This window comes from Neovison vison, chromosome 4 (assembly GCF_020171115.1).
Source record: "Neovison vison isolate M4711 chromosome 4, ASM_NN_V1, whole genome shotgun sequence".
NCBI classification, from domain to species: Eukaryota; Metazoa; Chordata; class Mammalia; order Carnivora; family Mustelidae; genus Neogale; species Neogale vison.
In genome coordinates, this window is record NC_058094.1 from 137,720,085 (window position 1) to 137,745,029 (window position 24,945).

The following is a 24,945-nucleotide window of genomic DNA, read 5'->3' on the forward strand; positions in this document are numbered from 1 at the left end:
GACCTGGCGGAGGTACGGGAGAGCAGCTGGGGCTTGCCGTTGGCATCTGAAGCAGGGGGAGTTTTGGGGGACTGAGCCCTTCCCTGTGGGGTTGAAGCGGTCACCAGGGACATGGTGTTAGAGCCAAGAGAGATGGTGGGACCCCCAGTTCTCCTCGGTGGAGAGCTGCCTGGTACAGTGTAGGTGGTCAGCGGTGTGAGAGGTAGAGTCCGAGAGTAGAAACAGCCTCATTTCGTTAGCTGCTGTGCAGACAGTGCCCGTGTCTAAGGCCAGACCCTTCCCATTTAATGAAACTATTGTATGGTTTGGGGTTAGGCGAGCAGTTGTTCTCTGTTTCTTCTTTCCTGCCCTGCTGCTCTCTCCCTGACTGCATTTCTTTGTAGATACCATATTTATGGGGCCACCTGCGTGGCTGTCAGTGAAATGTCAGCCTTCGGCTCAGGTCTTGATCCTGGGATCCCAAGATCAAGTCCTGCATCAGACTCCTTACTCGGTGGGGAGCCTGCTTCTCCTTCTACCCCTCCCCCATTCTTGTGCTCTCTTGCCTGCTCATTCATTCGCTCAAATAAATAAAATCTTCAAAGAAAAGTATATAATGGCTCTAGGAATTATAGACACACTTTTCGTAGCCTGTTTAGGATTGACATCTCACCACTTCGTGTGGGATGGAGAGCCCGCAGTGCCGTGCAGGTCCCCTCTCCCTTCCTGTTGTAGTTCGAGTCCCTCTACATACACTGGACCCCCCAGCAGTGTTAGAATGACAAATTCTAAATTTATAATTTATATATATATGCAGTTATAAATTAAGTTTATATTATACATAAAACTCAAGTGTAGGGGACGCCTGGGTGGCTCAGTCGTTAAGTGTCTGCCTTCAGCTCAGGTCGTGATCCCAGGGTCCTAGGATGGAGCCCTGCATCGGGCTCTCTGCTCAGCAGGAAGCCTGCTTCTCCCTCTCCCTCTCCCTCTGCTTGTGCTCTCTCTCTCTCACTGTGTCTCTCTCTGTCAAATAAATAAAAATCTTAAAAAAAAAATAAACTTAAGTGTAGCTATGTGTACATATGTATATAGCTAAACTTCACAATGAAAACTGCCAGTTATTTCACCAGGAACAGATGAGCTTATTCAGGAGTAAGAGAATTTCAACCCCAGACAAATACGCTGGGTAAAACCCTAAGTAAGTCTGGGAACGAGGAGAAACGGGGTGACTCGGGAAGGGCTGTTATGAGCCCAAAGTGCTTGCGACCGAGGAAGCTGGGAGTGGGAAGTAAGTTGTGGCCCTAGGACAAGGGACGTGTCTCTCCCTCCTGCAGGTGTCGCAGCCTCGGGCATGGTCCACTCCAGGTGAGGGCCCTGCGGGCTCTTCCTGTCCGGTCAGCGGTGGGCCCAGGGGAAGGCCGTGAGCGCCCCCTGCTGGAGATCCCCCCATCTCTGGGGGGGGTTTCCCGGTACTGATTTTCACTATATATGTGGTTTCTCCCCATTTTTAAAAAGATTTATTTATTTGAGAGAGAGAGAGAATACAAGCAGGAGGGGCAGAGGGAGGAGAGAGAATCCCAAGCCCGATTCGGGGCTCGCTCTCACGACGCTGAGATCATGACCTGAGCCGAAACCGAGAGTGTGCACCCCACTGGCTGAGCCCCCCAGGCGCCCCCGTATATGTATCTTAACAATTTATGTTGCTCCTTCTGTATTCTTGATGTTCTCAGTTTCCCTACGACCCCGTTTCTCTTCTGTCTGGAGAACTTTGTTACTATTTTCTTTTAGAGCAGCTGCTCTAGGTGTGAATTCTTACTTTTTCTTCATCTAGGGATGTCTTTGTTCCACCTTCGTGCCCCGGGGCATTTCTGTTGGGTATAGAATTCTCAGTCTACAATTCTTGCGTTTTGACAGTTTAAAAATATTGTTCTGCTTCCTTCTAGGCATGCATGGTTTTTGGTCTGGCAAAGAATGGCTCCGGGCATGAAGTGAATCATTTTCCTCTGGCTGATTTTGGAATTTTTTCCTGGTCTTTAGCCTTCATACGTCTCATGGGGATGTGTCGGCATGAGTTTCAGTTCTACGACACAATGCTATCAGCCGTAATCACCATGCTTTGCACTGGGTCTAGACTTTCTTTATTTTTCAGACTCTCCCAATTTCCCCCACCCCCAGTCCCTGAAAATCACTTTTGTGCTCCGTTGCCTTCTGGATCGGACCTTCTTCTTTTTTTAAAGTTCCCCGTGTAAGCCGTACCACACAGTATTTACCTTCACCTGGCTAATGTCCACAAGATAACACACTCAAAGTCCATCCATGTTGAGGCAGACGGCAGGATTTCCCTTCTCCTGACTGAATAGTATTTCACTGTGTATTACACATACGATACGTGTGTATATGTACGATGATAAGTGTGCATCACACCTTTATCCACTCCTCCGTTGATGGACACTCAATTTCCGTCTCTCCTTCTCGGCTGTCACAAATGCCACATTGAACATGGACCGCCGATGTCTCTTTGCAATTCTGTTCTCATTTTCTTCAGCTACATACTCCGAAGTGAGATTTCCAGAACATGGGTATTTTTCATGTTTCTAGGAAACTCTGTACTGTCTTCCAGAGTGGCTGTACCTGCTTGCATTCCCAGCACGGTGCACGGGGGTGTGGATGATCTCAGCAACACTTGTCATCTTTCGTCTTCTCGGTGATGGCCATTTGAACAAGTACAAGGGGATCTCGATTATGGTCTTGATTCGCATTTGCCTGGTGATGACTGGCGAGGAACGTCTCTTCAGCACCTGCCAGGACTTGCTTCCCTGGAGTCAGGATGGGGCCTTGGCTTCCAGGTACATGTGGCTGCATGACCTTGCAACTTCTAGGCCCTTCTTTGATGCCCTTGGCATTTCCCAGGCCCACGTTCAGGTCTAAAATCATGATCTAGGAGGCTCCCAAACTCACTTCCTTCTCTAGATACACCAAATCCACAGGCACAGAGAAGCAGTGCCCTCTAAAAAGAAATCCAGAAACCAGTTGAACAATTGCTACGAATTGGGCACATGTGAAAGTACACACAGTAATCTGGGTCACCAGTGTCTGCCTGGAAGGAGCTTGTGTGTGTGTTGCCATCCTGTCTCTGACAGCTGCCTTCCAGAGGCCATGTCCCTTGATCACCCATTTCTGGTGGCCCCATGAGGCTCACATGCACAGGTACCACAGGACCGTTCAAAGAAGACAACATTCTTAAACAGCTCTCTGCCCAGGGCTCAGCACAGAGTATGCAGACTGAAATCCGATCTCCCAGGCTTTCCATGAAAGAGGACTTTGCTTACTTTAAAAGCTGCTGCCTGCGGCTCAGCCTTCTAATTTAGCACACATCCAAGGCTGAGCCTCCCCTTTGGGACCCTGGCAGGACCTGGCACACATTCAACCACTGGGAGCCACTGAGAAGAAAGAAGGTGGCTTGGGCCATTGCGAAGGTTTGAGAGAACCAAGAGTTTGGGCTGGGTTGACTATGACAAGCTTCACCCCCTCATGAGAGCCCTCCGTCAGGGTTCAGAGAGACGGTTGTTGTGTCAAAGACACAGAAGCCAACACAGAGAGTCCAGGAAAATGGACAGAAGAATAGGTTCCAAACAAAAGAACAAAACTCCAGAAACAGACCTTCATGAAATGGAGATTAGTGACTTAGCCTGATAAAAGGTTCAAAATAGTGTCATAAAGATGCCCACTGAGCTCAGGAGAATTAGGCATGAACAAATGAGAATTTCATCAAAGACATGGAAACTCTAAGGAAGTACTACACATAAACCACAGAGATGAAGGCTACAGAAATGGAAACGTATTCAACGAAGGGTTCAGCAACAGACGACGCAGAGCAGACTTGACAGAACAATGGAGCTCATCTGCTCAGAGGAGGAGAAAGAAAAATTGAAAAAGAATAGCTTAAGGGGTTTGTGGGGCACTCCAAAGAACCAGGATGGGCTTTACAGAGTCCCAGAAAGAGGAAAGAGAGTGAAGCTTCTTCGAAGAGATAGCGGCTGAAAACCCCACTACCCTAGGACAAGAACTGCGTGTCCAATCCAGGAAGCCCACAGAGTCCAAATAAGACGAGTTCAAAAAACCCACACTGAGACCCATTTTAATTAAGTTGTCAAGAGTTAAAAATAAGGAGTAGCTTGAAGTGTCTTAGAGTATCTTACTATTAAAAGCAGTGAGAGAAAAACAACTTTTTACATGGGAGTGTCATAATACTTTCAAAGTGCTGAAGGAAAAAACAAAAACAAAAAACTGCCAGGCAAGAACACTCCACCTGGCAAAGCTGTCCTTCAGGACTGAAGGAGGGAGAAAGAATTTTCCAGAAAAGCAGAAGCTGATGGAGTTCATCATCACCAGACCAGCCTTATAAGAAATATTGAAAAGTGGCGCATGGGGTGGGGGGGCGCCTGGGTGGCTCAGTGGGTTAAAGCTTCTGCCTTTGGCTCAGGCCATGATCTCAGGGTCCTGGGATGGAGACCCGCGTCAGGCTCTCTGCTTAGAGGGGAGCCTTATCCTCCCTCTTCCTCTGACCCACTCATGCTCTTTCACTCTCTCTGTCAAAGAAATAAATGAAACCTTAAAAAAAAAAAAAAAATAAGGTAGGGGCGACTGGGTGGCTCAGTGAGTTGAGCCTCTGCCTTCTGCTTAGGTCATGATCTCAGGGTCCTGGGATGCAGCCCTGTGTCGGGTTCGGCAGGGAACCTGCTTTCCTCTCTCCCTCTGCCTCTTTCTCTACTTGTGATCTGTCAAAAAAAAAAAAAAAAAAAAAAAAAAAAAGATAAAGTTCTTGAAGCCATGCCTCAAGCTTCTCCAGAAATCCGCTTCAGGACGCAGGACCCACCTGCTCGTGTCCCTCTGCCACACTCTCCTGTGGGGACTGGTTCTTCACTGCCCCTCTGCCTGTAGTGCTGTCCCCCAGAGTTCATCCTGGCCGAGTCCTTCGTGCTGCACCTCCAAGGTGCCATCTCTACCCCCTCCCACTGCCCTCCCACCTCTCCCTCTCCCCTCACTGCCAGGACGCAGGAAGAAACCTGAGTAGCTTGAATCTTCCTCGTCCCCCACTGAACAGGAGCTTCCTGCCTGGTTCTCTGCTGGGCCCCCAGGGCATGAGGTAGAGGGGACAAAAAGCAGACCACATAGCGGTGTTGCTCTAACAAGGGTAGAGACGGAGCCGCAAGGCCTGCCTACATGTGGCGCTGCAAGGAGGAGGGTGGCCTCCACCCTCACAAATCTGAATGCAGAGGTCTGGTCCCCAACACCCACCTCGGCCCATGCTCCTGTTGGACATGAACCCAACAGCCCGTGGCTCTGTGGAGCATGCCTCTCAGATTTCTTTCTTTGAAAGGTGGTTTCAGTGGGGAGGGGCAAGCCTGAGCCTGGGTGACGGCGGGTCGGGTGGGAGACTGTGGCAGCAGCATCCTCAGCTCCCCTCTGGCCCAACCCCTCCATCTCCCCTGGCTGTCCTGGGAACAGCGCTGGTCGGCTCAGCTCAGCCCCCTGCCCGCACTACAGCCTCGTGCCCCTCCTGCAGGGCCCAACTGCTGGCCCCCACCCACTCCCCTGGCTCTGCCCACAGGGACCTGACCTTTCACTCCCTTCTGTTCCTCGAGGGGACTAGTGGAGGTGAGGTCACCAGGCCCACCCCTCGGCCTGGCCATCAGCCACAGGCCCCCTCGGTACTCATCCTGTGGGCAGGGCAGAGGGAGCTGGGGAGGGGGACTAGAACTCCTGGGGGAAGCCCCCCTCTGCAGACCCCATGCCCAGCTGAGCAGAGCAGAGCCACCGGGGGAAGCTCCTGGCCACTCACAGGCTTGCATGCGCACACACACGCAACAAGTGACATGCACACACATGTGTACACATCACACCCAGGCACGCTTGTGCCCACGCACGTGTGCACACAGACGTGTACATGGGCAGACACAGACTCCTCTTTACACAAGCCAGCTGCCTTGGCGGAATGCAGGCTCGCTCGATCCCAGTTATGGCGACAAGGACCAGCCACTGGGCGTGTGGCCCCCTCCTGCCTGCAGGGAGGAGCGAGTGCTCAGAGACCGGCTGGGTTCCCGCCAGCAGCACCTTCCAGGCCTGTGGGGGACTCTGCCCCTCGTTCCCCATCCTGCACGCAGCCCCACCCAGCCCCGGCGCGGGTGGCTGCGCGGGTGGCTTCTGGGGTGGCTGCTGGGGCTATTTTAAGGCTGGCTCTGGGCCTGCCCTCCCCCTAGGCTTTGCTACTGGCCACCTGCCGCCGCCCGTCCAGCCTGGAATGCTGACTGGCAGTTGGTGTGGGGGCGGGGGGGCTGCGGACAGACTGTTATAAAACCGGGTGCACCGGGGAGGCCGCCGTCCCTGCCTGCGGCCCCGGCGCCACCATGTCCACCCACCGCCTTGTGATGGTCCGGCACGGCGAGAGCACCTGGAACCAGGAGAACCGCTTCTGTGGCTGGTTCGATGCGGAGCTGAGCGAGAAGGGGGCCCAGGAGGCCAAGAGGGGCGCCCAGGCCATCAAGGATGCCAAGATGGAGTTTGACGTCTGCTACACGTCAGTGCTGAAGCGGGCCATCCGCACCCTCTGGACCATCCTGGACGGCACAGACCAGATGTGGCTGCCCGTGGTGCGCACCTGGCGCCTCAACGAGAGGCACTACGGGGGCCTCACAGGGCTCAACAAGGCCGAGACGGCCGCCAAGCACGGGGAGGAACAGGTGAAGATCTGGAGACGCTCCTTCGACATCCCGCCACCCCCCATGGATGAGAAGCACCCCTACTACAACTCCATCAGCAAGGTGCGCTGCCTGGGACACCAGGGAAGGGTCTAGGGTGGGCAGGGCCTCAGGGATGGCTCGGGCGGGGATGGGGTGCTGGCTTTCTGGGGAGAGAACAGCGGTGTGGATGACCCCAGGAGCGGCGGTATGCAGGCCTAAAGCCTGGGGAGCTGCCCACTTGCGAGAGCCTCAAGGACACCATCGCCCGGGCCCTACCCTTCTGGAACGAGGAGATTGCCCCCCAGATCAAGGCTGGCAAGAGAGTGCTCATCGCGGCCCACGGGAACAGCCTGCGTGGCATCGTCAAGCACCTGGAAGGTGAGGCCCATCCTTGCAGGGGGTGTGGGCAGAGGCAGGTTGGGGAGGGCCGACGGGGCACATGCCCTTGAACCACTTGGCTCTCAAGTTCTCATCTCAGCTACGTGCCCCCTGCCAGACAGCTCTGCCCAAGAGCACTCAGGGTCAGGAGTCAAACTGTGAACTAGGAGGACTAAAAAACCACTTAAAAAGACTACTTAGCAAAATGTTTTACTCGTTTGTGTACTGGGACACTATATACAATGACTTTCCTTCTGGAGATCGAGGGTGGAAACATCTGCTGATCCAACCCAGGCCCAGAGGCCTGGGGCTGGCTGGGCTTCCTGGACATGAGCCTGGGAAAGATGGTAAGGCCATGCCCAAGGACGCCCAGGCCCCACGGCCAAAGCAGGGCTGTCTGGCCCCAGCTCTACTGCCGTGTGGCTCTGGGCAAGTCACTTCCCTTGCTGGGTCTCCACCACCTTCTCTGGGGTTGCGGGGGAGCTCATTAGGCCCAGGGCAGGGGAACCCAGGCCCTCAGCTCACACCCACGCAGGGAAAAGGTAAGACCAGTCAAGAAGGTGCAGGGGTGCAGCCGTCCTCAAGCCCGGCCTGCAGCTGGGTTCCCAGCAGGGAGCCCGGCGTGCTCCTCCACTGGGCTCTCTCGGACACTCACAGATCTTTGGCCTTTAGGCTTGCTGAAGTGTGGAAAGGGAAGAAGGCCAGTAGGGTGGGAAGCCTCAAGCCCCCTGCTCTGGAGGTCAACAGAGAGCTGGCCAGAGCACAGACAGGCAGGCCTCTGAGGCCTAGCCAGCCCCAGTCCACCCTCAAGACCACCTCGTGCCCCTGCTCTCCAGGGACTGGGTCTGGTAGAGGAGCACGGAGGCCAGCCTCACTCAGTCTCCCACTGCCTGGAGAACGGGGAAGTGGGAGCTGGGGTGCCAGAGCCGCAAAGGTCGAGCTGCTATTCCGGGCCAGGGGCTGCAGAGGCCGGCAGGGTCAGGTTTCCCTGGAAAACCTCGCCCTTTCTACCCACAGCCTCCCCTCCACCCTGGTCACAGGTGGCCCTGCTCGCTGTCCCTCCACCCCCAGTTGTCAGGAGCACCCCTGCTCCTGATGGCTGGAATTTAGAATGTTCTAGAAACCAAACAGAAGAGACCAACAGCACAGCCCCAGGTCTCAGTGGCTTCTGGTTCGGGGCACAAGGTCCCAGTTTACCACGCTATTTCTGCAGGCCACTCAGTCTCTCACTACTGGCTCGACGGTCTCCAGGGGCATCTGTGTGGGGGGGCTTGCTGCAGGGGATGGGAGGGCTGCTGCCTGGCTGACTGGCCAAGAGGATTAAGGACCTGTTCCCCTGGTCCAGGGATGTCGGACCAGGCCATCATGGAGCTGAACCTGCCCACAGGGATCCCTATTGTGTATGAGCTGGACCAGGCGCTGAAGCCCACCAAGCCCATGCGGTTCCTGGGGGATGAGGAAACTGTGCGGAAGGCCATGGAGGCTGTGGCCGCCCAGGGCAAGGCCAAATGAAGGGTGGGTTTCTGGCAATAAAGGCACCCGCTCCAACCACCTTGAGTCTGTTGTGGCCCTGGCATGCCCAGCTCCAAGGCCCTGAGCAAAGGGCTCCACAATCCCTGCCCCAGTGCCCTCAGGCCCTGCTGCCCACCCGATTAGGTGGGAGAGGCCCAGGAACCAAGGGCAGGAGTCTCATCCCCAAGCCAGGCTATCAAGTACCTTATAGCAAGCCCCGTATGGTGACAGCCACCTGGTAACCTTGCCCAAGCATCGGGGTGCCTGGGGTAACCCAGCTGTCCCCAGTGAGTGGGTACTGCAGTGAGGACACCACCTCATGGCCAGCTTCCCTCGGGTGGGCTGTCCTTGTCGTCCCTGTAGCCCCGGGGTGGGCAGGGTGAGGTGGTCTGAGCCCCACCCCCTGGGTGTCTCCACAGCTGGGGACATGCCCACCACTGGCCTCTGAGCTGACAATATGGGACTCCTGGGGCCTCCGTAGCTGGGGCGGAGAATCAGGGCTGGTGAGGCCTGCCTTTGCAGCCTAGGGGACAAGGGGGCCATCTGCCAACACCCAGGGCCAGGGGTCCCAGTGCAGCCATCACCCCGGCTGCTCCTCTCTGGCAGCCACCAGAGCACAAGGGGAACGGCAGCTCCCGACACCTCACTCGACACTTGTGCACGCACTCCGCACGGGCAGGGAGGGCGGCCACCAGCCCCTCCCAGAACATGGAAATGCAACAGGCTGACGTGAGTCACATCTTGACATTTATGCCTCTCCTAGGGGCCACAGTCGGCACACACACCCGCACACAACCCCACGCACCCCGGAAGGGGTCGATTTCCACACGACGGCATTCAGGCCACAGTAGGGCAGTGCTCACTCTGGAAGCAGACACAGGTGGCCTGGGACGGACAGTGTGTAACAGCAGGCATCGGCCCTCTGGTCACTCCTCCGGAACCAGAATCCGGGCACACACCGGGACTGGCAGAACAGGGCGCACCGCACGGAAGAACGTGGGTTTGCTGATCACACACTCAGATAGGGGCTCGGTCATCCCTGCGCCACTTCACACAGTTTGCAGCCCCGGGTGGAGGAACGGGGAATGGGGACATATGGCAGGACCCAGAAAGATGACCTGCTGCCCAAACCGTCACGACCCACCGAGACTTTGGTCCTAAATGCTAAGGTCACTGTTCCCGAAGACTGCTACCAGCCGAAGCCACCACCCCTTAGGGCCAGGAGGAGAGGAACCACAAGGCAAAGGCCCCTGCTCAGACCACCCAGTGAGGCCACACCATGGCTTCCTGTCCTCCGCAGGGGTCAAAGGCCAGGCTGTCTGGGAGGGCCCACAGCAGCCAGAGCACGTTTGGGGATCACAGGGTATTGCTGCATCTAGAGTGACAGGCTGAGCACCCTAGTCTGAGAGATCCCAGGGGCTTGTCTTCTTTGCAGGGGGGTCCCATGCCCGGAGGAGTGCCGTGTGGCTCTCGCGGCACGCACGTCACATCCCCGGCAGTAAGAGAAGCACGCGTGGGGGGGAAGGTAAGATGGCCTCGGCGCAGCCAGCAGCAGAGGGCCCTCACTCGATGAGCTCCACGTAGTTGGCAGGAAACATGCCAAAGTGGCCGTCCGGACCATAGCCACGCCACCAGCCCTCGTCGATCACCTCGATGCCCGTGATGAGATTCTCGGGGTCGAAGGAGATCTCCGTGTCATCAGCTGCGGGATGGGGAGTTGGAGGCTGCACTGGAGACCGGGGGGCCCTTCCTGACGGCCACCTTCCCCCGACACACCTTCTAGCAGGACCTGACTGAAGGCCCCCCGCCTCCGCACAGCAGCCTGCTTCCTGAGCCTCCAGGCAGGTCCCCGGGTTCCAGTGCGCAGGGTCCACCCACCCTCTGTTCACACTCCCGGGCTCTAGCACGACGCCGGCAACTGATATTCACGGGCAGCTGCCCAGCATAATGGGAAGGCCCAGGCCGTGCAGGGCATCCACCCCATCCTTCCCCAACCTTCCTTGAGTCCCAAGGGAGCGTCAGAAGCCTGCCTCCTGATGCGGGGCCCTGCAGGGTGAGTGGCACATTACCTGCCTGATAGTCGTACAAGGCCCGCGCACAGAGCCCTTTGCCGCTCAGCCCCAGGTAGTGGTCCACGTGCTCAGAGCCAGCATCTTGCTGCGGCACCTGTTCCTGCACGGAAAGAAGGGAAATCTGGGCTTTACTTTACAGGCCTACACCCGGCCTGGGGGAAGGGCACAGCACACAGAGGGCAAGGGTTGCTGCCATCCTACCGCCCCCAAGATGTCCCCCTGCCCCAGGACCTTCCTGGCCAGCAGATGAGTGCTAGACCATGTACTCCCTGGGGCCACTCCAACATTGAACAAGAGACTCCCCATGCAGCGGCCGCCGGAAAGTCAGGCACCCTGTGCCTGGCATGGGTGAAGAGAGTGTTTCTGGGCAGGTAGCCCCTTCACAGCCACGCCCCGCTGCAGGGAACCCACCATCGGGGGCTCCTCATAGACGGTCTCCTGCTCTGGAGGCTCCTCGTACACAGCCTCTTCTTCTGCCTGCACTGCACACTGCGGAGGGCTAGGCGCCAGGTCCTCGCAGACATCTGCATGGGAGGGTGCGGCCCACGCTGAGCCCAGGGAGGGGTGCAGACGCCCTCCTCCCTCCCACACTCCTACCCCCAGGCCCCCACGGGACAGCCAAGGGCCTTGCCTGCCCTGGGCCTCGAGGACGCCTGAGTGGGCTCCGGGCTGCGGAGGGTCTCTGGCTGGGTGAGCTGTTTCTGCAGGAAGGGGCTCCTGAGCTTGCCTGCAAACAAAGGTAAACATGCAAGTGCTGGACGCGGGAGAGATAAGCTAGGTCTACTGCTTCTGTGCCCTGTGCTGCCTGGAGTAGGGACCTGTCCCGGGACATAGCTGTCACAGGGAGGGGAGAGAGGGTAGGGGAACACACAGCCGCTGCAGAAACACATCACACACACAGTACGCTTCAAGCAGCTCCCCAGTGTGGGAGAGCTGATGGCAGTGGCCATCCCGTGTCCTTGGGGGCAAAGAGGGGAGTGACAGAGGCTCTGGGGCCCGGCCACCATGTGCAAGCTATACCAAGAGTTAATGGAGTGGGGCTGGCTGGAAACTCTCCTTCTGAAGCCATACGTGGCCCTTCCTTTCCAGGTGGCTGCAGAACGAGGCCGTGGGCAGGAAAGGAATACCCGAGGCCCAGCCTCCCCTCCCAGAAGCTACCCTTAGAGAAGTCCAGGCTCTCCTTGCTTCCTTGCCTCTGTCGCTACTTCTGGGGACCCTGCACTGGGACCGAAGGCTCTGCCTCGGCCTGCTCCTGCCTTGTGCCTAGACCCAGAGGAAAGACTCACCTGGCTGGGGGCTTGTGATGGATGTGGTGGACATGGCCCTCTCCTTCTGCCTGAAAATCTCACGTGGGTGTGCTGGCTGGCTGACCGGCTCCTGCAGGGGGGCACATGGGCCCAGCAGTGAAGAGGGGCTCGAGGGCCTCGTCCAGGACCGGGTGGAGGGCCATGCTGGCCACATCTTGCCCTTCATTGCCCTCTCCACCGCCACCTCCGGTGCACCCACGTGTCCCAGATTCCACTGTGCCCCAGCTGGCCGCAGGACCATCCCCCCTGGCACATCAGGGACAGCCCCGGCATTACTGCCACAGAATCTCAGGGGCTGGGGGGTACGCAAGTCTCACCTGCTCCTCTCGGCTCCTTGAAACCACTTCCTGCTGCTCACTCTTCCTGCTGGGAGGGGCGGAGGCAGGAGCTGCAGTCCAGCCATGGCCCACTCGGGACCCTCCCTCCCTCTTAACTCTGGGGCCTCACCTCTGGGGCCCGGCCTCGCTGCCCTGCTCCTCCCGATAGCGCTGCTCCCGGCGGGCGGCCTCGCGCAGCTCCCGCTCCCGACGCTCCTGCTCCAGCCGCTGCCGCTCCTCTTCCGCTCGCCGCTTCTCCTCCAGCCTACGGTTCTCCTCCTCCTTCTGCAGGGACAGCGGCCGGCCTGCCCAAACTCGACACCTGCACCCTCCCATTCCCGGGCTACCTGGGCATCCGTGCGGCGCCGCCTGGAGGGGTCGCCCACCAGCCCAGCAACCAGAGCCCGCTCGGCCTTCGCCTGGCCACAGGCACGACCAAGGGCGCGTGTCATGAGAGCTTATTGTGAGAGAACCCGAGGAATGGTGAGGATGGTGCCGCAGCACCATCTCTGAGGGGCAGCTGTGCTCCATGCGCCTCACGGCACTCACCTCTGCTTTGGCCCAGAAGCTGTCTTTGCCAACTCTTTTGATCTCAGATATGGCGTTGGTCTTCTGGTACACAGAGCCCTGCAAACGACAGAGGGTCCTCTGTGGGGCCGCCCTCGGGAGCCCAGGGCTCAAGCAACAGCCATGGGGACTGCACCGGGCCTGGTGCCCCCTCCAGAGACCAGCCAGCACAAGATGGCCTGAGGGCCCTGAGAGCTGCCAGACAACGCCGACGGGGGTCTCTGGCTGCACCAGGCCCCTGTGGATGGAAGCCAGTCCCCCAGCCTCAGACAGCCGACCACTGTGGCAGTGGCCAGGGAGTCTCCACGGACCCCAGCTGTGCCCCGGGAACTGGGCTCCCCATAGCTGGGGTACTTGGTGTCTGCCCCCGATGGGGAGGGGCCTGCCTGCCTACCTCACATCCCTCCACAGAGCCCACCACCCAGGACTGTGCAGGACATGCTGGTGCTGTGGCCTCGTGACTGGACTGTCCCTGGGGTATGAGAAGCTCCAGACCAGCCAGTGGAACCAGCAGGCAGCACAGAGGGCTGCTCCTCGTGCCCACTAGCGCCTGCCCCACCAGGGGCAGCTCCAGCTTCCGGCTGGCACGGGGGTCACCGTCGGCACCGGAATGGGGCCCAGGGACCGAAAGCCAGGCAGGCAGGAGCCCAGCCCCATGAGGGAGAAACCAGCCTGTCTGCTGGCTCCTGCCTGCCACACTTGGGCCCAGGGAGCACTCACCACCGGGGCCTGAGGGCCCGTATCCTGGAAACGGCCGCTCTCCTTGTGGAAGGCATAGTTGGCACCCGAGGCTCTGGCCACCTTCTGCATGATGCACTCGGGCTCCACATCCTCTTCAGCCCTCGCGTTGATGGTCACGTGGGCCCCCTGTGGTGGGACAGCATGCAGGTGTTGCAAGTCCAGGAGAGGACAAGACGCACAGCTCAGGGAGCACAGGAAGGACAACTGTCGTCCTGGGCTCTGGGCTGAGGACCTCAGGGCCGACAAAGCTCCTGAGGCAAACACACTGCACTTGTCCCAGCACAGGCACGCAGTCTCTGCCCTCCGTGGCCCTGCCTGCAGCTTGTTCCCAGGTGCCGGGCACCTCTGCTGCAGGCCCAGGCACGAGAGAGATCCTTTCTAATTCACAAAAGCGAACTTCAAAAAGAATCTGGAAACACATTTTCCACAAAATGCAATTTCTTCTTCTTTCTATCCATTTCTTTCTTTTCTGAAGTTCTTTAGGTTTTATTTACTCAAGTATCTCTACACCCAACCGGAGGCTTGAACTCTCAGCCCCGAGACTGTGTGTCACGTGCTCCTCCCACTGAGCCAGCCAGGCGCCCCCGCCACCAATTTCTTTTTGACAAGTCAGATCCATGGCGTCACTCGCTGTGAGTAAACACCCAGCAAGCCTGGGATCCTCTCTCGGCTTCTAGATGGATAAACTGAGGCATATCTGAAGAAGAGTTGGCAGGCTAGAAATCAAAGTCTCGAGCCTCTCAGACAGGAGCCACAGACACACGAGGTGACTTGACAAGCAAACAACAAGCGGTTTTTGGAACTGAATGAGGTGCGCTGGAAAGGAACGCAGCAGGGCCAGGCACGGGCAACTTCCCGTCTCCTCCAGCTCCTGACAACACGGCTGAACAAACCCTCACAAAACCAGCGGAAGCCAAGGCCTCGCACCCCAGGACTAGCCGCAAACGATGATCTCTGTGCTCAAGAAGGCCACAGTCATCCATCCTTCCTCCCCAGTGAGCTCAGCTCACTGGGGGCTCCGGCTGCAGTGCAATCTCCTGGGCACTCGCCAAGCACGAGTGCAGCAGCCTCTGGTCACACCTGAGTCTGGAGGAAGCGGCAGGTGTGGACATGCTTCCAGCTCTGGCTGCAATGCGCTCACACCCGCCCAGGTGCTGTGGGAGGCCCGGGGGGAGGGGGGGTGCGTCCTCACCTTCAGGAAGCTGGCCATGGTGCTGACGTGGTTGGCGCACGCTCCCTTCCGCACGTCGTTCACACCCTCGCCCGTCTGCAACACAACACACCCGGTGTGACTCGCCGGCTCCCCCAGAGCCACCGCCCTCCCTGGGGTGCAGCAGAGGATAAGGTGAACCCCACACCTCCAGGTCAAGGAGGTTCTTGAGGCAGGATGACCGCCTGCTCCCGCTGGGCACGGGCGGCTCCAAGCTTCCCAGTCCTACCCAGGGGTCCCGTGCTCTCTGAGCCTTCTCCAGGCCCAGGACCCCTGCTCCCTCAGGACGACTACTCTGATTGGGACAAAGGCAAGGGTGTCGTGTGACTGCACTGCGTGCTCTGTTTTGTGGGAATGATTCTGGGCTTGGGGGCAGAGCAGGGGATTCCGCGCTGGTAACGCCCCTGCGGTCCTTCGGGGCGCACACACTCCAGCCACTCCCGTTCGTTCACTGCCTGTGAGCCGCCCTGAAGGCAAGCCCTCCTCTGCTCCCATCACAGAAGGCAGAGGAGGAAAGAAGGCAAAGGAATTTTCCCGGGTCACACCCAAATGAGAACTTGGGGCCCCCCAGTTCCACGTACCCAGTTGATGAGGACAAACTTGGGCAGACCGGAGTTGGGGTCCTTCACCCTGCAGAAGCCGTACATCACCTTCCCGCTGTTGAGCTCCTCCACCATCTCCTCCAGGCCCCCCTCTGCAGCAGGCATAGGGGGCGTCAGCGGGCCCCGTGCCCATGGCTGGCCCTGCACAATGCCCACCGGGAAGGGAAACCCAACCTGCCCCCAAGCCAGGGTTCTCAGGGCTGCCTGCATCAGAATCAGACTCCTGGTCCTTCCCCACTACACGGACTTACAGGAGCTGGCGGGGTGTGGGATCTGCATCTGTGACAAGGACCTCAGGCAATGGTGTACACCCCCAAGTTTTAAAACCATTCCTAGGGGCACCTGGGTGGCTCAGTGGGTTAAGCCTCTGCCTTCAGCTCAGGTCATGATCTCACAGTCCTGGGATCGAGTCCGTCATCGGGCTCTCTGCTCAGCGGGGAGCCTCCTTCCCCCTCTCTCTCTGCCTGCCTCTCTGCCTACTTGTGATCTCTCTTTCTCTTTCAAATAAATAAATAAAATCTTTTAAAAAAAAAGAAAAAAACCCCATTCCTATAAAACCCACAGGGAGTTCTGGGAAAAAAAGGATGTCATTTCTGCTACAAATTAGGTACCAGGCTTTCTTTTTTCAAAAAAATTTTTAAAGGATTTTATTTATTTATTTGACAGAGATCACAAGTAGGCAGAGAGACAGAGAGAGAGAGAGAGAGAGAGAGAGGAGGAAGCAGGCTCCCTGAGGAGCAGAGAGCCAGATATGGGGCTGGATCCCAGGACTCTGGGATCATGACCTGAGCTGAAGGCAGAGGCTTTAACCCACTGAGCCACCCAGGCGCCCCTAGGCACCAGGCTTTCAAAGGGACAGTCCCTGCAACAGCCCCCACGAAGGGCCCTGAGCTGATGGGAATGTCCCGCAGTAACGCTCGGGCTCAGCTCTTAGCCCCTCCCCATAAAGAGAGCGGTGAGTGGCTCCCCAGCACTGAGGCTACTGTGGGGACGGTCATGGCAGGCTTGCTACTTGTAGGGGACACCCGCGTGCCTGCGGCTCCCTCCACGTGCAGTGAGGGCTGAAATGCCAGCCGCTGGGGACACTGCTGGCTGCGACTCTCTCCCCTCCCCCACACCTGCCTCCTGGGGCCTCCCCCAGCATCCTCACTGGGCCATACTCACCCCCAGTGCCGGCCACACGGATGTCATTGCTGTTACCCTCATAGGTGAAGAGAGCCCTGAAACACAACACAAACAAGCTCTGTGACCGGCGTTCCCGCCGTACCCACCGCGAGCGGAGCACGGTGGCCACCGGCCCCGCTGGCCCACGAGGCGGGAACTCGGCAGGCCTCCCAGAGCTGGGGCCTCTCAGGCCTTGGCGCGGCAGCTTCTCCTGAGGGACAAACTTACGCAGGTAGCCCCTGTCTGCCATGAGAAACACCGAGCTGTGAAGGTTGTTTGATTTGAAAGACGCTCCATGTCCAACGTGGGGCTGGAACTTGCCTCCCCAAAATCAAGAGCCACACGCTCGACTGACTGACTGGCCCGGCGCCCAGGGCTGGCGAGCTGTATCGAGGCAACCTTCCACACCTTCCTCAACCCGAGGCACCCCGGGAGAAGTGGGAACCGGGTGGGCGCATCAGGCACTGGTAAGGTGCCCCATGCCCTCGTGCAGGTCTGCTCTGTCTTCTGAAACCTGAAGATTTGGCAGAACAGGTCGCTCTGGGCTTGGGACTTTTCTAGAAAACCCAGAAGCCACATGGGCCATGACTCAGCATGAAGTCAGGCTCCTTACAGGACAGACTCCTTGGCTGGGCAAAATCCTCTTTCTGGAGGAGCCTTAACTTTCCACAGCTGACCCTAGGCTGCCCCTGCCTTTTCTTGTGAGACTAACTGTTCCTAAGAACTCTGGGAAAGATACTTATGAATGTGACCCCCAGAGAAGTTGAGGAAATATGGCAAATTTTTTTACATCTGGGGCATGGAAAGCCCCTTGACCAGAGCAGAGGTTACCCATGGAGAACATTCTGGAAGAGCTGACTTATCCACAGCCCACATGGAGCCCAAACATCAATACCAGCTCTGCTGCCATTCAGCTCCAGGCAGAGCTGGCAGACCATGGGGTACCGGTGCTGACCCAGCAGACAAGTAAAATGGAAGAACCTGGACCAGCGGGCCATCCCCACGCTCTGTGCCCAGACAGGCTTGCCGAAGAGGGCCAGATAGGGGCTGTGGGGTGACAGTGTGACAGGAACCGGGATGCCCTGATGGCTCAGTTGGTGTGTGACTCTTGATCTCGGGGTTGGGGTTTGAGCCCTACAATGGGTGTAGAGCTGACTTAAAAATAAAATCTGGGGGGGGAGAAAAAAAAGAATCTGACAGGAACCAAAACAGCCTTCATTCAGCTTCCCCAGGGCCTTGGTATGGCCACCAGGCAGAGCTGCCTAGACTGAGAAAGTCGGAAGAAAGGAGACCCAGGCCCTGAGGGTCTAGCTGGCACAGGGGATGCACCTCCGAGGAGAGATACCAAAAGGAACACGCAGACAAACAGCGAAAAGATGTGGGAGTTCGTGGACGTCCAGACGTCCGCCTGGAGGAAAGAAGCCCATACATCTCAAAGCCACCAAGCTCTGAGTGCAGAAGATGGGGACAACAGACAGGCAGCAGGCAGCACAGACTGTTTCCAAGAAGGGACCCAGCAGCTCAGAGGAGGCAAGGTCCGTGCCTGGCGCCTGCCCTCCCCTCCACCCCGGGCTCTGGCCCAAGCCACCTTCTTGAATGTTCGCAGCTCAGAGACTAAATCCCACGTTCAACGGACTCCCATCCCTCTTTCAAATCACCGTGGAAGAGGCGCGTGCTGGCCCGGGCACAGCACACAGAGTGTGGCGCACTGAGTGCCTGGGAACTCAAGCATCCCTTCCAAACACACATACTGAGGACCTGCTCCTTCCTGCTCCCGGTCATGAAGCGTCCAGTAAATCCTCAGAGGCCCTGACCATGGACCTGACCACGGAGCTTCCTTTCTAATGGGAGATCAAAAAGAAACACACCAACACAATGTCCTGTCAGGTAGTGAAGAGGGAGCAGGAGGGAAACAAACATGCCTCAATCTAGAACAATCAGGGGAACCAGGACCGAGGCCGGTGATGGGAGAGCTGATGAGCCTGCTCTCTGGCCCACCTGGCTTCAGGGCCCAGCCGGAAGCTGCCCACTCTGCCTGGGAAACCTTTCATGACCCACCAAACTGGAGACCACTTCCTCCCGCTGGTATCCTCTGCCACATCTTCTGTCCCCTTCTCAGGTCGCTGTGCATGCGGGCACTGACCGTGCCGGGGACAGAGACAGGGCCCACTGAAGGTGTCTGGTGCGTGTCTGGGCAAAGTCACACAAGGAGCCAGCAGTCAAGCAAGGCCTCTCCAAGAAAGCGGTGTCAGCACTGAGACGTCTGGGAGCCCTGGGACCATGGGGAAGGTGCTCTAGAATGGGGAAGCAGCCAGAGCAAGGGCTCTGAGGAGGAAGCAGCTTGCACATCTGAGGAAGAGAAAGAAGGCCACCGTGGTGACAAACAGGTGTGGCCCCAGTGTGGTAAGTGGGAGGGATAGAAGGAGGGGGTCGGGAGCTGGCCCCACAGGGCCTCACAGCTGAGGTGAGATGACTGGGTTCTACTTACTGTGAAAGAGGAAGCTGCCGAGTTTAAGCACCGAAGTAGCACCTTCTAGATACCTGCTGGATCATGAGTGGGGCCCCGCCACACATTATCTGCTGAGGTGCTTAATGGCCGTGACAGGGAGATCAAAAGCCCGGGGCTCGCGCCACTGGGTGTAGACCTGGAGTGCTGCCAGACGGGTCGGCTCGGGCGGGGACGAGGGGGCAGAGGCTCAGCACCCTCGTGGGGGACAGAGAGAAGCTGGGATGGGTGAGTTTCAGACCAAGGTGGTAGCAGACAACTCTGAGAAGCCGAGAAAGAGCCAGAAACATGCGAGGCCTGAGCTGCCAGCGGGACTGTGGGACATCACTCCCAGAGCAGTGGTGGTCCCTGAGAATGAAGAGATCGGAAGGAAGGCAGCAGGGGGCCCAGGAGTCTCGCAGGTACGTCAGGAAGGGCCAGGCCAGCTACTCAGGAGCACATAAAACAGCAACACCCCAGCCAAGCAGGACCGGAGGGGGCCGACATGCTGCCGGCGCAAAGGCACGAGGCCGCAGTTGGATGTGAAACGGGGCGCACCGCGTGTGAGCCCGTCAGCAGGGTTTGGAGTAACAGCAGAGGTGTGACGGCCATCGGAGAGCAGGAGACAGATAGGGTCGGGGATGGACATTTAGAAACTCCTGGTAAAGTAAGTGCCTAAAGTGTGGGAGACCCTCCTAAAGCATTGAGACGGAGAAGGCAGAGAAATCCCACTGCTCGCAGATGCACTCCCTAACTTCGTGCATGTGTTCCGGATGGAGGAACCACCTGGCTCCCCAGCAACGTAGCACCCAAGTCCCATCAGGGTCAGCAGTGTCCTAGGCAGGAGAGGCGTCTGCACACTCCAGCAGAAGGTGCTCTGAAGCTCTTCCCCAACAGGCCCAGTGCAGGACAGCACAGGGTATGAAGGCGGCAGGGAAAGCCACAAGCCAGGAGCACCAGGGCGGGGCGACCAGCCCGGCACAGTGTGCAGTCACCCCAAGAGGGCCCTGCCCCTGCCGTGGGAAGAGGCTCCTCACATTGGGTCACCTTAATTCACCAAACCCAGCGTATTTCTTGGGGCTGCAAGTGCTCAGAACTGGTCAGTGCAAACAACTGAATTGAGCGGGAGAGTGACCAGCCGCTGACCCTGCGCGGGGGCTGCCCAGGGCCATCCCAGAGACTTCGGACCCGCTTCCAGAGTTAGAAAGCCGCATCCGGGGCCCGACGGCAGAGTGGAGGGTGTCCCGGGCAGGTGCAGGGATGGTGGGGGCTTCCTCCACACAGCCAGCACCACTGTGTCACTGGTGTCCGCGAGGCTCGCACAGGAAAGGGAATCCTTGGAGAGAATCCACATTCCCAGAAAACCAGAGACCCAAACCCAGACCTCCTGGCCGTGGGGCAGGGCGTCCGTTACCGGGCGGGGTCCGGGGCGCCCGCTCAGAGGCCCCTCCCTGAAGGCGGCGCTCGGAAGACCCCGGGCCCGGTTCGCGCTCCGTCGGGGAGGGCCGCGGGGAGCCTCGGTGTGCGGGGAAGTCCCGGGGCTGGGAAGGAGAAGCTGGCGGAGCCACCGAGCGCCCCCCAGCCGCACAATCGGACACGGAGACCGGCCGAGGGGCGGAGCCGCGGCGGAGGACGGCGGCGGGGCCAGCAGCTCGCGGGGCGCCGCTGTGGGGGGAGCGGGGAGCCCCCGGGACCCCCTCCTGCCCTGGCCCAGCCCCCCCTCCCACCCGGCCCGGCCGGCCCGGCGCCCACCAGTCAGTCGGGGACTTCTCGGTGACCACCCGCACGTAGGCCTCCTGCAGCGCCGGCCCGTTCCGGCTCAGGTTCGCAGCCATGACCGTCCCCGCAGTCCCCGCTCGCCACCGCCGCCGCCGCCGCTTCCGGGCCCCGCCCACCCTGCGACCGGTAGCCCCGCCCCTGCAGCCGGAAGCGGAAGCGCGGCCGCCAGGACCGCGGGGAGAGGGTGCGGCTGACGGAGAGTGGGCGGGGCCGTCGCGGCTGGCCGCACCCGGGCGCGGAGTGGCGGGGAAGCCGGAGCCGGGCGCTGGTAGCTGCGCTCATAGAGGAGCGCGCGTTTCTCTCTTCTGTCGCCGCAGTCAGCGCACTGGTTCGAGCGTCTGGGGCTCGTGACAGCCTCTGCGCGGACCTTCCACACGCGCCCGAGCGGCGACCAGAGCCTGCCCTGGCGAACACGAGCGCTGCGCTCGCCCGGGCCAAGGTGCTGCCGAGCCTTCTCGCCCGCACCTGCGTTCCCGGCTGTGTTCGTGGAGGACCGGGTGGCGCGGGGAGCCCCGCTCCCTGCCCTGCACGCACGTCCCAGCACAGGTGCAGAGTCCGGGGGATGTCAGAGAGGCGGCCCCGTGCTGACCCTGTGCGCTCCGGGAGCCCTCCCTCAGGGGCCCATCCCTCAGGAGCCCATCCCGCAGGGGCCGTCCCGCAGGGGCCCGTCTCGCAGGGTCCATCCCGCAGGAGCCCATGCCGCAGTCCGGCGCGCCCGCATTTCTGCAGCGACATCAGTGAGAAATCACCAGGGCGGGCTATGGAAAGACCACAGGGCCTCGGGGCAGGCGGTCAGAGCTTCCCTCCAGATGAGAATGTTGGGTCTGATTGTGCAGATACAGGCTTGGCGGCTCCGTCTGGGCACACACGTGGCTTACAGGTTATGTGCACGTGCACTTCTGTGTGTCATTGCTGTAAGTCTCCGGCAGAAGCCCCGACATCCTCTGGCCAGAGCAGCCACCTCCCCCGAACCCGGGAAATCTAGGGCCTGAACAAACACTCCTTCCCTTCAGCAGCTTCCGCCTGCGGCCTGTCCCTTCCCCAGTCCTTCCCGGGCCTCTGTGCAAGGTGCAGGTCTGTTCTCCGCTCTGATGTCGCTGCTGTGTGAAGTGAGAAAAGTGAGCTCCAGCAACTGCAGGCCTCCTCAGGGCTCTCCCAATCTCTTATCTTTTATTTTCTAATTTAAATTCGCTTAGCCAACATACAGTAGTACATCATCAGTTTCGGATGCAGCACTCAACGATCCATCACTCAGCACACAACAAGCGCCCACATCAGGTGCCCTTCTTAACACCATGCCCTCTTTTTTTCTTCAGTGACTTCTCTGTCCTTGTTTTCCCCCAGACGCCCTCAGGCGACTTTCCTCTCCAGAGTCAGGGAGATTCAGCCTGCCCTCTTACTGTTCTTCAGCCTTCTTTTTGGCCACAGTGCATCTTTGTTTTTTATCTTTCTCTGGTAATGTCTTCTCTTTGAACACCTCCTGGTCCCCAGTTTCTTCCTTGACCTGGCTGCCACGCGCCAGCCTCTGGTCCCTGGACCCCGAGGAGGTCTGGGAGCACTTTTCCACATTTCAGTCAACTTGGGGAGAAACCACCTTACCTGAATTGGGCTATGCTGCTCTCTCTGTTCTGGAAAAAGATCAACTCTGTGTGGTAGCCAGGTGCATCACACAGATGAGGGAAAGCAGGGAGATTTGGGCTCCATCGAGAGAAGGCTCTTAAGTGGGGGTCCCTGGTGTGGGAAGGTGTGGAGCAGGATTCTGCTTTCTGCTCTAGGGTGTGGTAGTCTGTTTCCACTTGACAGGCTGGGAAAGGCGTCTCCGCAGAGGTAACACTGGAGCAGAGACTGGATGTGGGGTGGGGAGCACGGCTGTGGAAGGTCTGGGCAGACGTGCTCTGGGCGGAGGGAACAAGATGTGTTGGGGCTCTGAAGTGCGGGAGGCAGTCTAGTGACAGACTGACGATTGAGCACAGGGAGAAGGAGAGGGAGGGGAGCTGGGTTCTGGAGGACCCTGTAGGTCAGGGAAGGACTTCACACTTTGTTCTAGGTGTAGCCAAATCCCCGAGGGGCTTTAACCAGAGCAGTGTGATCTGCTGATGTTTTCAAATGGTCCCGCTGGTTGCTCTCCAGACGCCTCCATGCCTGTTCCTCCAGCCGCGGCTTGTCTGCATTCCTGTTTCCTCAAAGCCATCACCCTTTTTGGTCAGCTGCTCCGCTGCTTAAAAGCATGAGATGTGGGGCACCTGGGTGGCTCAGTGGGTTAAAGCCTCTGCCTTTGGCTCAGGTCATGATTTCAGGGTTCTGGGATCAAGCCCCACATTAGACTCTCTGCTCAGCAGGGAGCCTGCTTCCGCCCCCTCTGCCTGCCTCTCTGCCTCCTTGTGATCTTTGTCTCTCTAACAAATAAATAAAAATCTTTAAAAGCATGAGATGTAAAAAACAAACAAACAAACAAAAAACAACAACCCTAAAATAAATAAATAAATAGGGGCGCCTGGCTGGCTCAGTGGGTTAAGCTGCTGCCTTCCGCTTAGGTCATGATCTCAGGGTCCTGGGATCAAGCCCCACATCGGGTTCTCCGCTCGGCGGGGCGCCTGCTTCCTCCTCTCTCTCTGCCTGCCTCTCTGCCTACTTGTGATCTCTCTTTGTCAAATAAATAAATACAATCTTTGAAAATAAATAAATTAATTAAAGCCTGAGATGTCCCCAGAGGTGTTGCTAGGACTCCGCTGTCTTCTTAACTGACTGACTTCTGTGGCTTTCTTGCAGGAGGGTAAGCACAGAGCTGCTTTTCTCCTGGTGGGTCCAGATAACAGATCTAGGGCACAAAACCAGAGCCAGAGCCAATGTCCTCCACCCCCTGAGGGCAGCTGACCCTGTGCTAAAGGCACCCAAGCCCAAGTATGGGGGGAGGAGTTTGCCAGCTGACTCCCTCTGGCATGGCCATGCAGGAAGAGCTAACAGCATTGAGAAAAATGCCATGACTGCTCAGTTGTGCAAAGGAAGGAAGTCCTGCCATTTGCAACCACACAGATAGACCTGGAGGGTGCAGGGGTGAGAGGCTGGCTGAGGGGGACAGCCCTATCATTCCCCTCCTGAAGTAGAACCTCATCCAGCCCCCGTGTCTGAAAGCAGCTGGGTGGTGGATAGCCTGTGGGCCTCTCTGAAAGGCATCGAGTGGGGGTCTGGGAGAAGTGAAGAGGGTGGGGAAGGAAGGAGACATTTTTCAGGGAACTCAAGAAGTTGCTCTCTGGTCTGATAGGGTTTTTACAGATTCTCTATAGCCATTTGATTTTTGTTACTCATCAACTCCGCCAGCAGGGAGAAGCTGCTGTCATGGGCATGATGAGGCTGGCAGAACAGCCAGGGAGAGCGCTAGCTACTTCCTCCCCTCCGCGGCAGACAGCACCACATGGTACTGGGCCACCTTTGTGGGAACAGCAGCCACAGCCTCCACAGTTCAGAGGACCAGCCCTCACCCAGGGCTGCTGGGGAGGAAGAGTGTGTCACAGTGAGAAGGGCCAGCAGTGGAGCAGTGGCACAGGAAGGGGTGAGGGTGAGTGCCCGCACTGACCTTGAGGCCCTCTCTCAGCACCAGGGACAGACCTCAGGCCCAAGAGATCTGCAGAGGAGTCCCCCAAGCACCACTGTGGTCCTTAAAGAGGCTTGCTCCTGGATTGCCAAGACAGAAACCTGCCTGTCCTTGAGCATTTGCAGGGCAGTATGTGGAATCCCACGGCAGGGACATAACACGCAGTAGTGAGCTGCTAGTTCTGCTGGATGTCTGCATCCCAGCATTTTAATCCCCTGTCAGGAGATTTTGACCCTGTGCCATATTCCTGGAACTCCTGGGTCTTCCTGGAGCCTGACAAAGGACCAAGATCTCAACACCATCCAGCAAACCCAGACACTTCCGGTCAGAGTTAATAGTCATCTGTCCATGGTGGGTCAGTTTGCTTAAGGTCACGCATCTTCCCAAGCTCTCCGGTCCACAGAGAAGAGTAACACATCACCTCTGCAGTTGGGTTTTTGGATCTTCTCTCCACTTGCTGACCTGGGACTTGCCTTGGAACACGGCATCTGAACACAAGT

The 24,945-nt window shown here is 58.3% G+C and overlaps 2 protein-coding genes across 3 annotated transcripts; one reads left to right on the top strand and one right to left on the bottom strand.

Annotated features, from left to right (window-relative positions):
* Positions 1-6,335: 6,335 nt before the first annotated feature.
* On the top strand, positions 6,336-8,649 carry PGAM2 (phosphoglycerate mutase 2). The gene is made up of 3 exons (XM_044245767.1): positions 6,336-6,800; positions 6,917-7,097; positions 8,443-8,649. Exons 1-3 carry the CDS (start codon positions 6,387-6,389, stop codon positions 8,607-8,609), a joined length of 762 nt encoding a protein of 253 aa, XP_044101702.1. The 5' UTR covers positions 6,336-6,386; the 3' UTR covers positions 8,610-8,649.
* Positions 8,650-9,334: 685 nt separating this feature from the next.
* Positions 9,335-20,949, bottom strand: DBNL (drebrin like). Of its 2 annotated transcripts, none has more exons than XM_044245766.1 (13): positions 20,827-20,949; positions 16,590-16,645; positions 15,405-15,517; positions 14,806-14,880; positions 13,593-13,739; positions 12,855-12,932; positions 12,436-12,590; positions 12,306-12,351; positions 11,968-12,058; positions 11,313-11,408; positions 11,093-11,205; positions 10,679-10,781; positions 9,335-10,311 (listed from the first exon to the last, which is right to left on the bottom strand). In XM_044245766.1, exons 1-13 carry the CDS (start codon positions 20,907-20,909, stop codon positions 10,172-10,174), a joined length of 1,296 nt encoding a protein of 431 aa, XP_044101701.1. In that variant the 5' UTR covers positions 20,910-20,949; the 3' UTR covers positions 9,335-10,171. The 2 variants fall into 2 exon arrangements, with proteins under 2 accessions (XP_044101701.1, XP_044101700.1); XM_044245765.1 differs by having other exon boundaries at positions 12,306-12,354.
* Positions 20,950-24,945: the final 3,996 nt, after the last annotated feature.

Coding starts and splice junctions, on each gene's coding strand:
- PGAM2 (XM_044245767.1), top strand. CDS start 6,387: ATGTCCACCCACCGCCTTGTGATGGTCCGGCACGGCGAGAGCACCTGG. Junction 6,801..6,916: donor ACTACAACTCCATCAGCAAG/GTGCGCTGCCTG, acceptor GGATGACCCCAG/GAGCGGCGGTATGCAGGCCT. Junction 7,098..8,442: donor CATCGTCAAGCACCTGGAAG/GTGAGGCCCATC, acceptor CCCCTGGTCCAG/GGATGTCGGACCAGGCCATC.
- DBNL (XM_044245765.1), bottom strand. CDS start 20,909: ATGGCTGCGAACCTGAGCCGGAACGGGCCGGCGCTGCAGGAGGCCTAC. Junction 11,206..11,312: donor GTCCTCGAGGCCCAGGGCAG/GCAAGGCCCTTG, acceptor CCTCCCATGCAG/ATGTCTGCGAGGACCTGGCG. Junction 10,782..11,092: donor TCTATGAGGAGCCCCCGATG/GTGGGTTCCCTG, acceptor CTTTCCGTGCAG/GAACAGGTGCCGCAGCAAGA.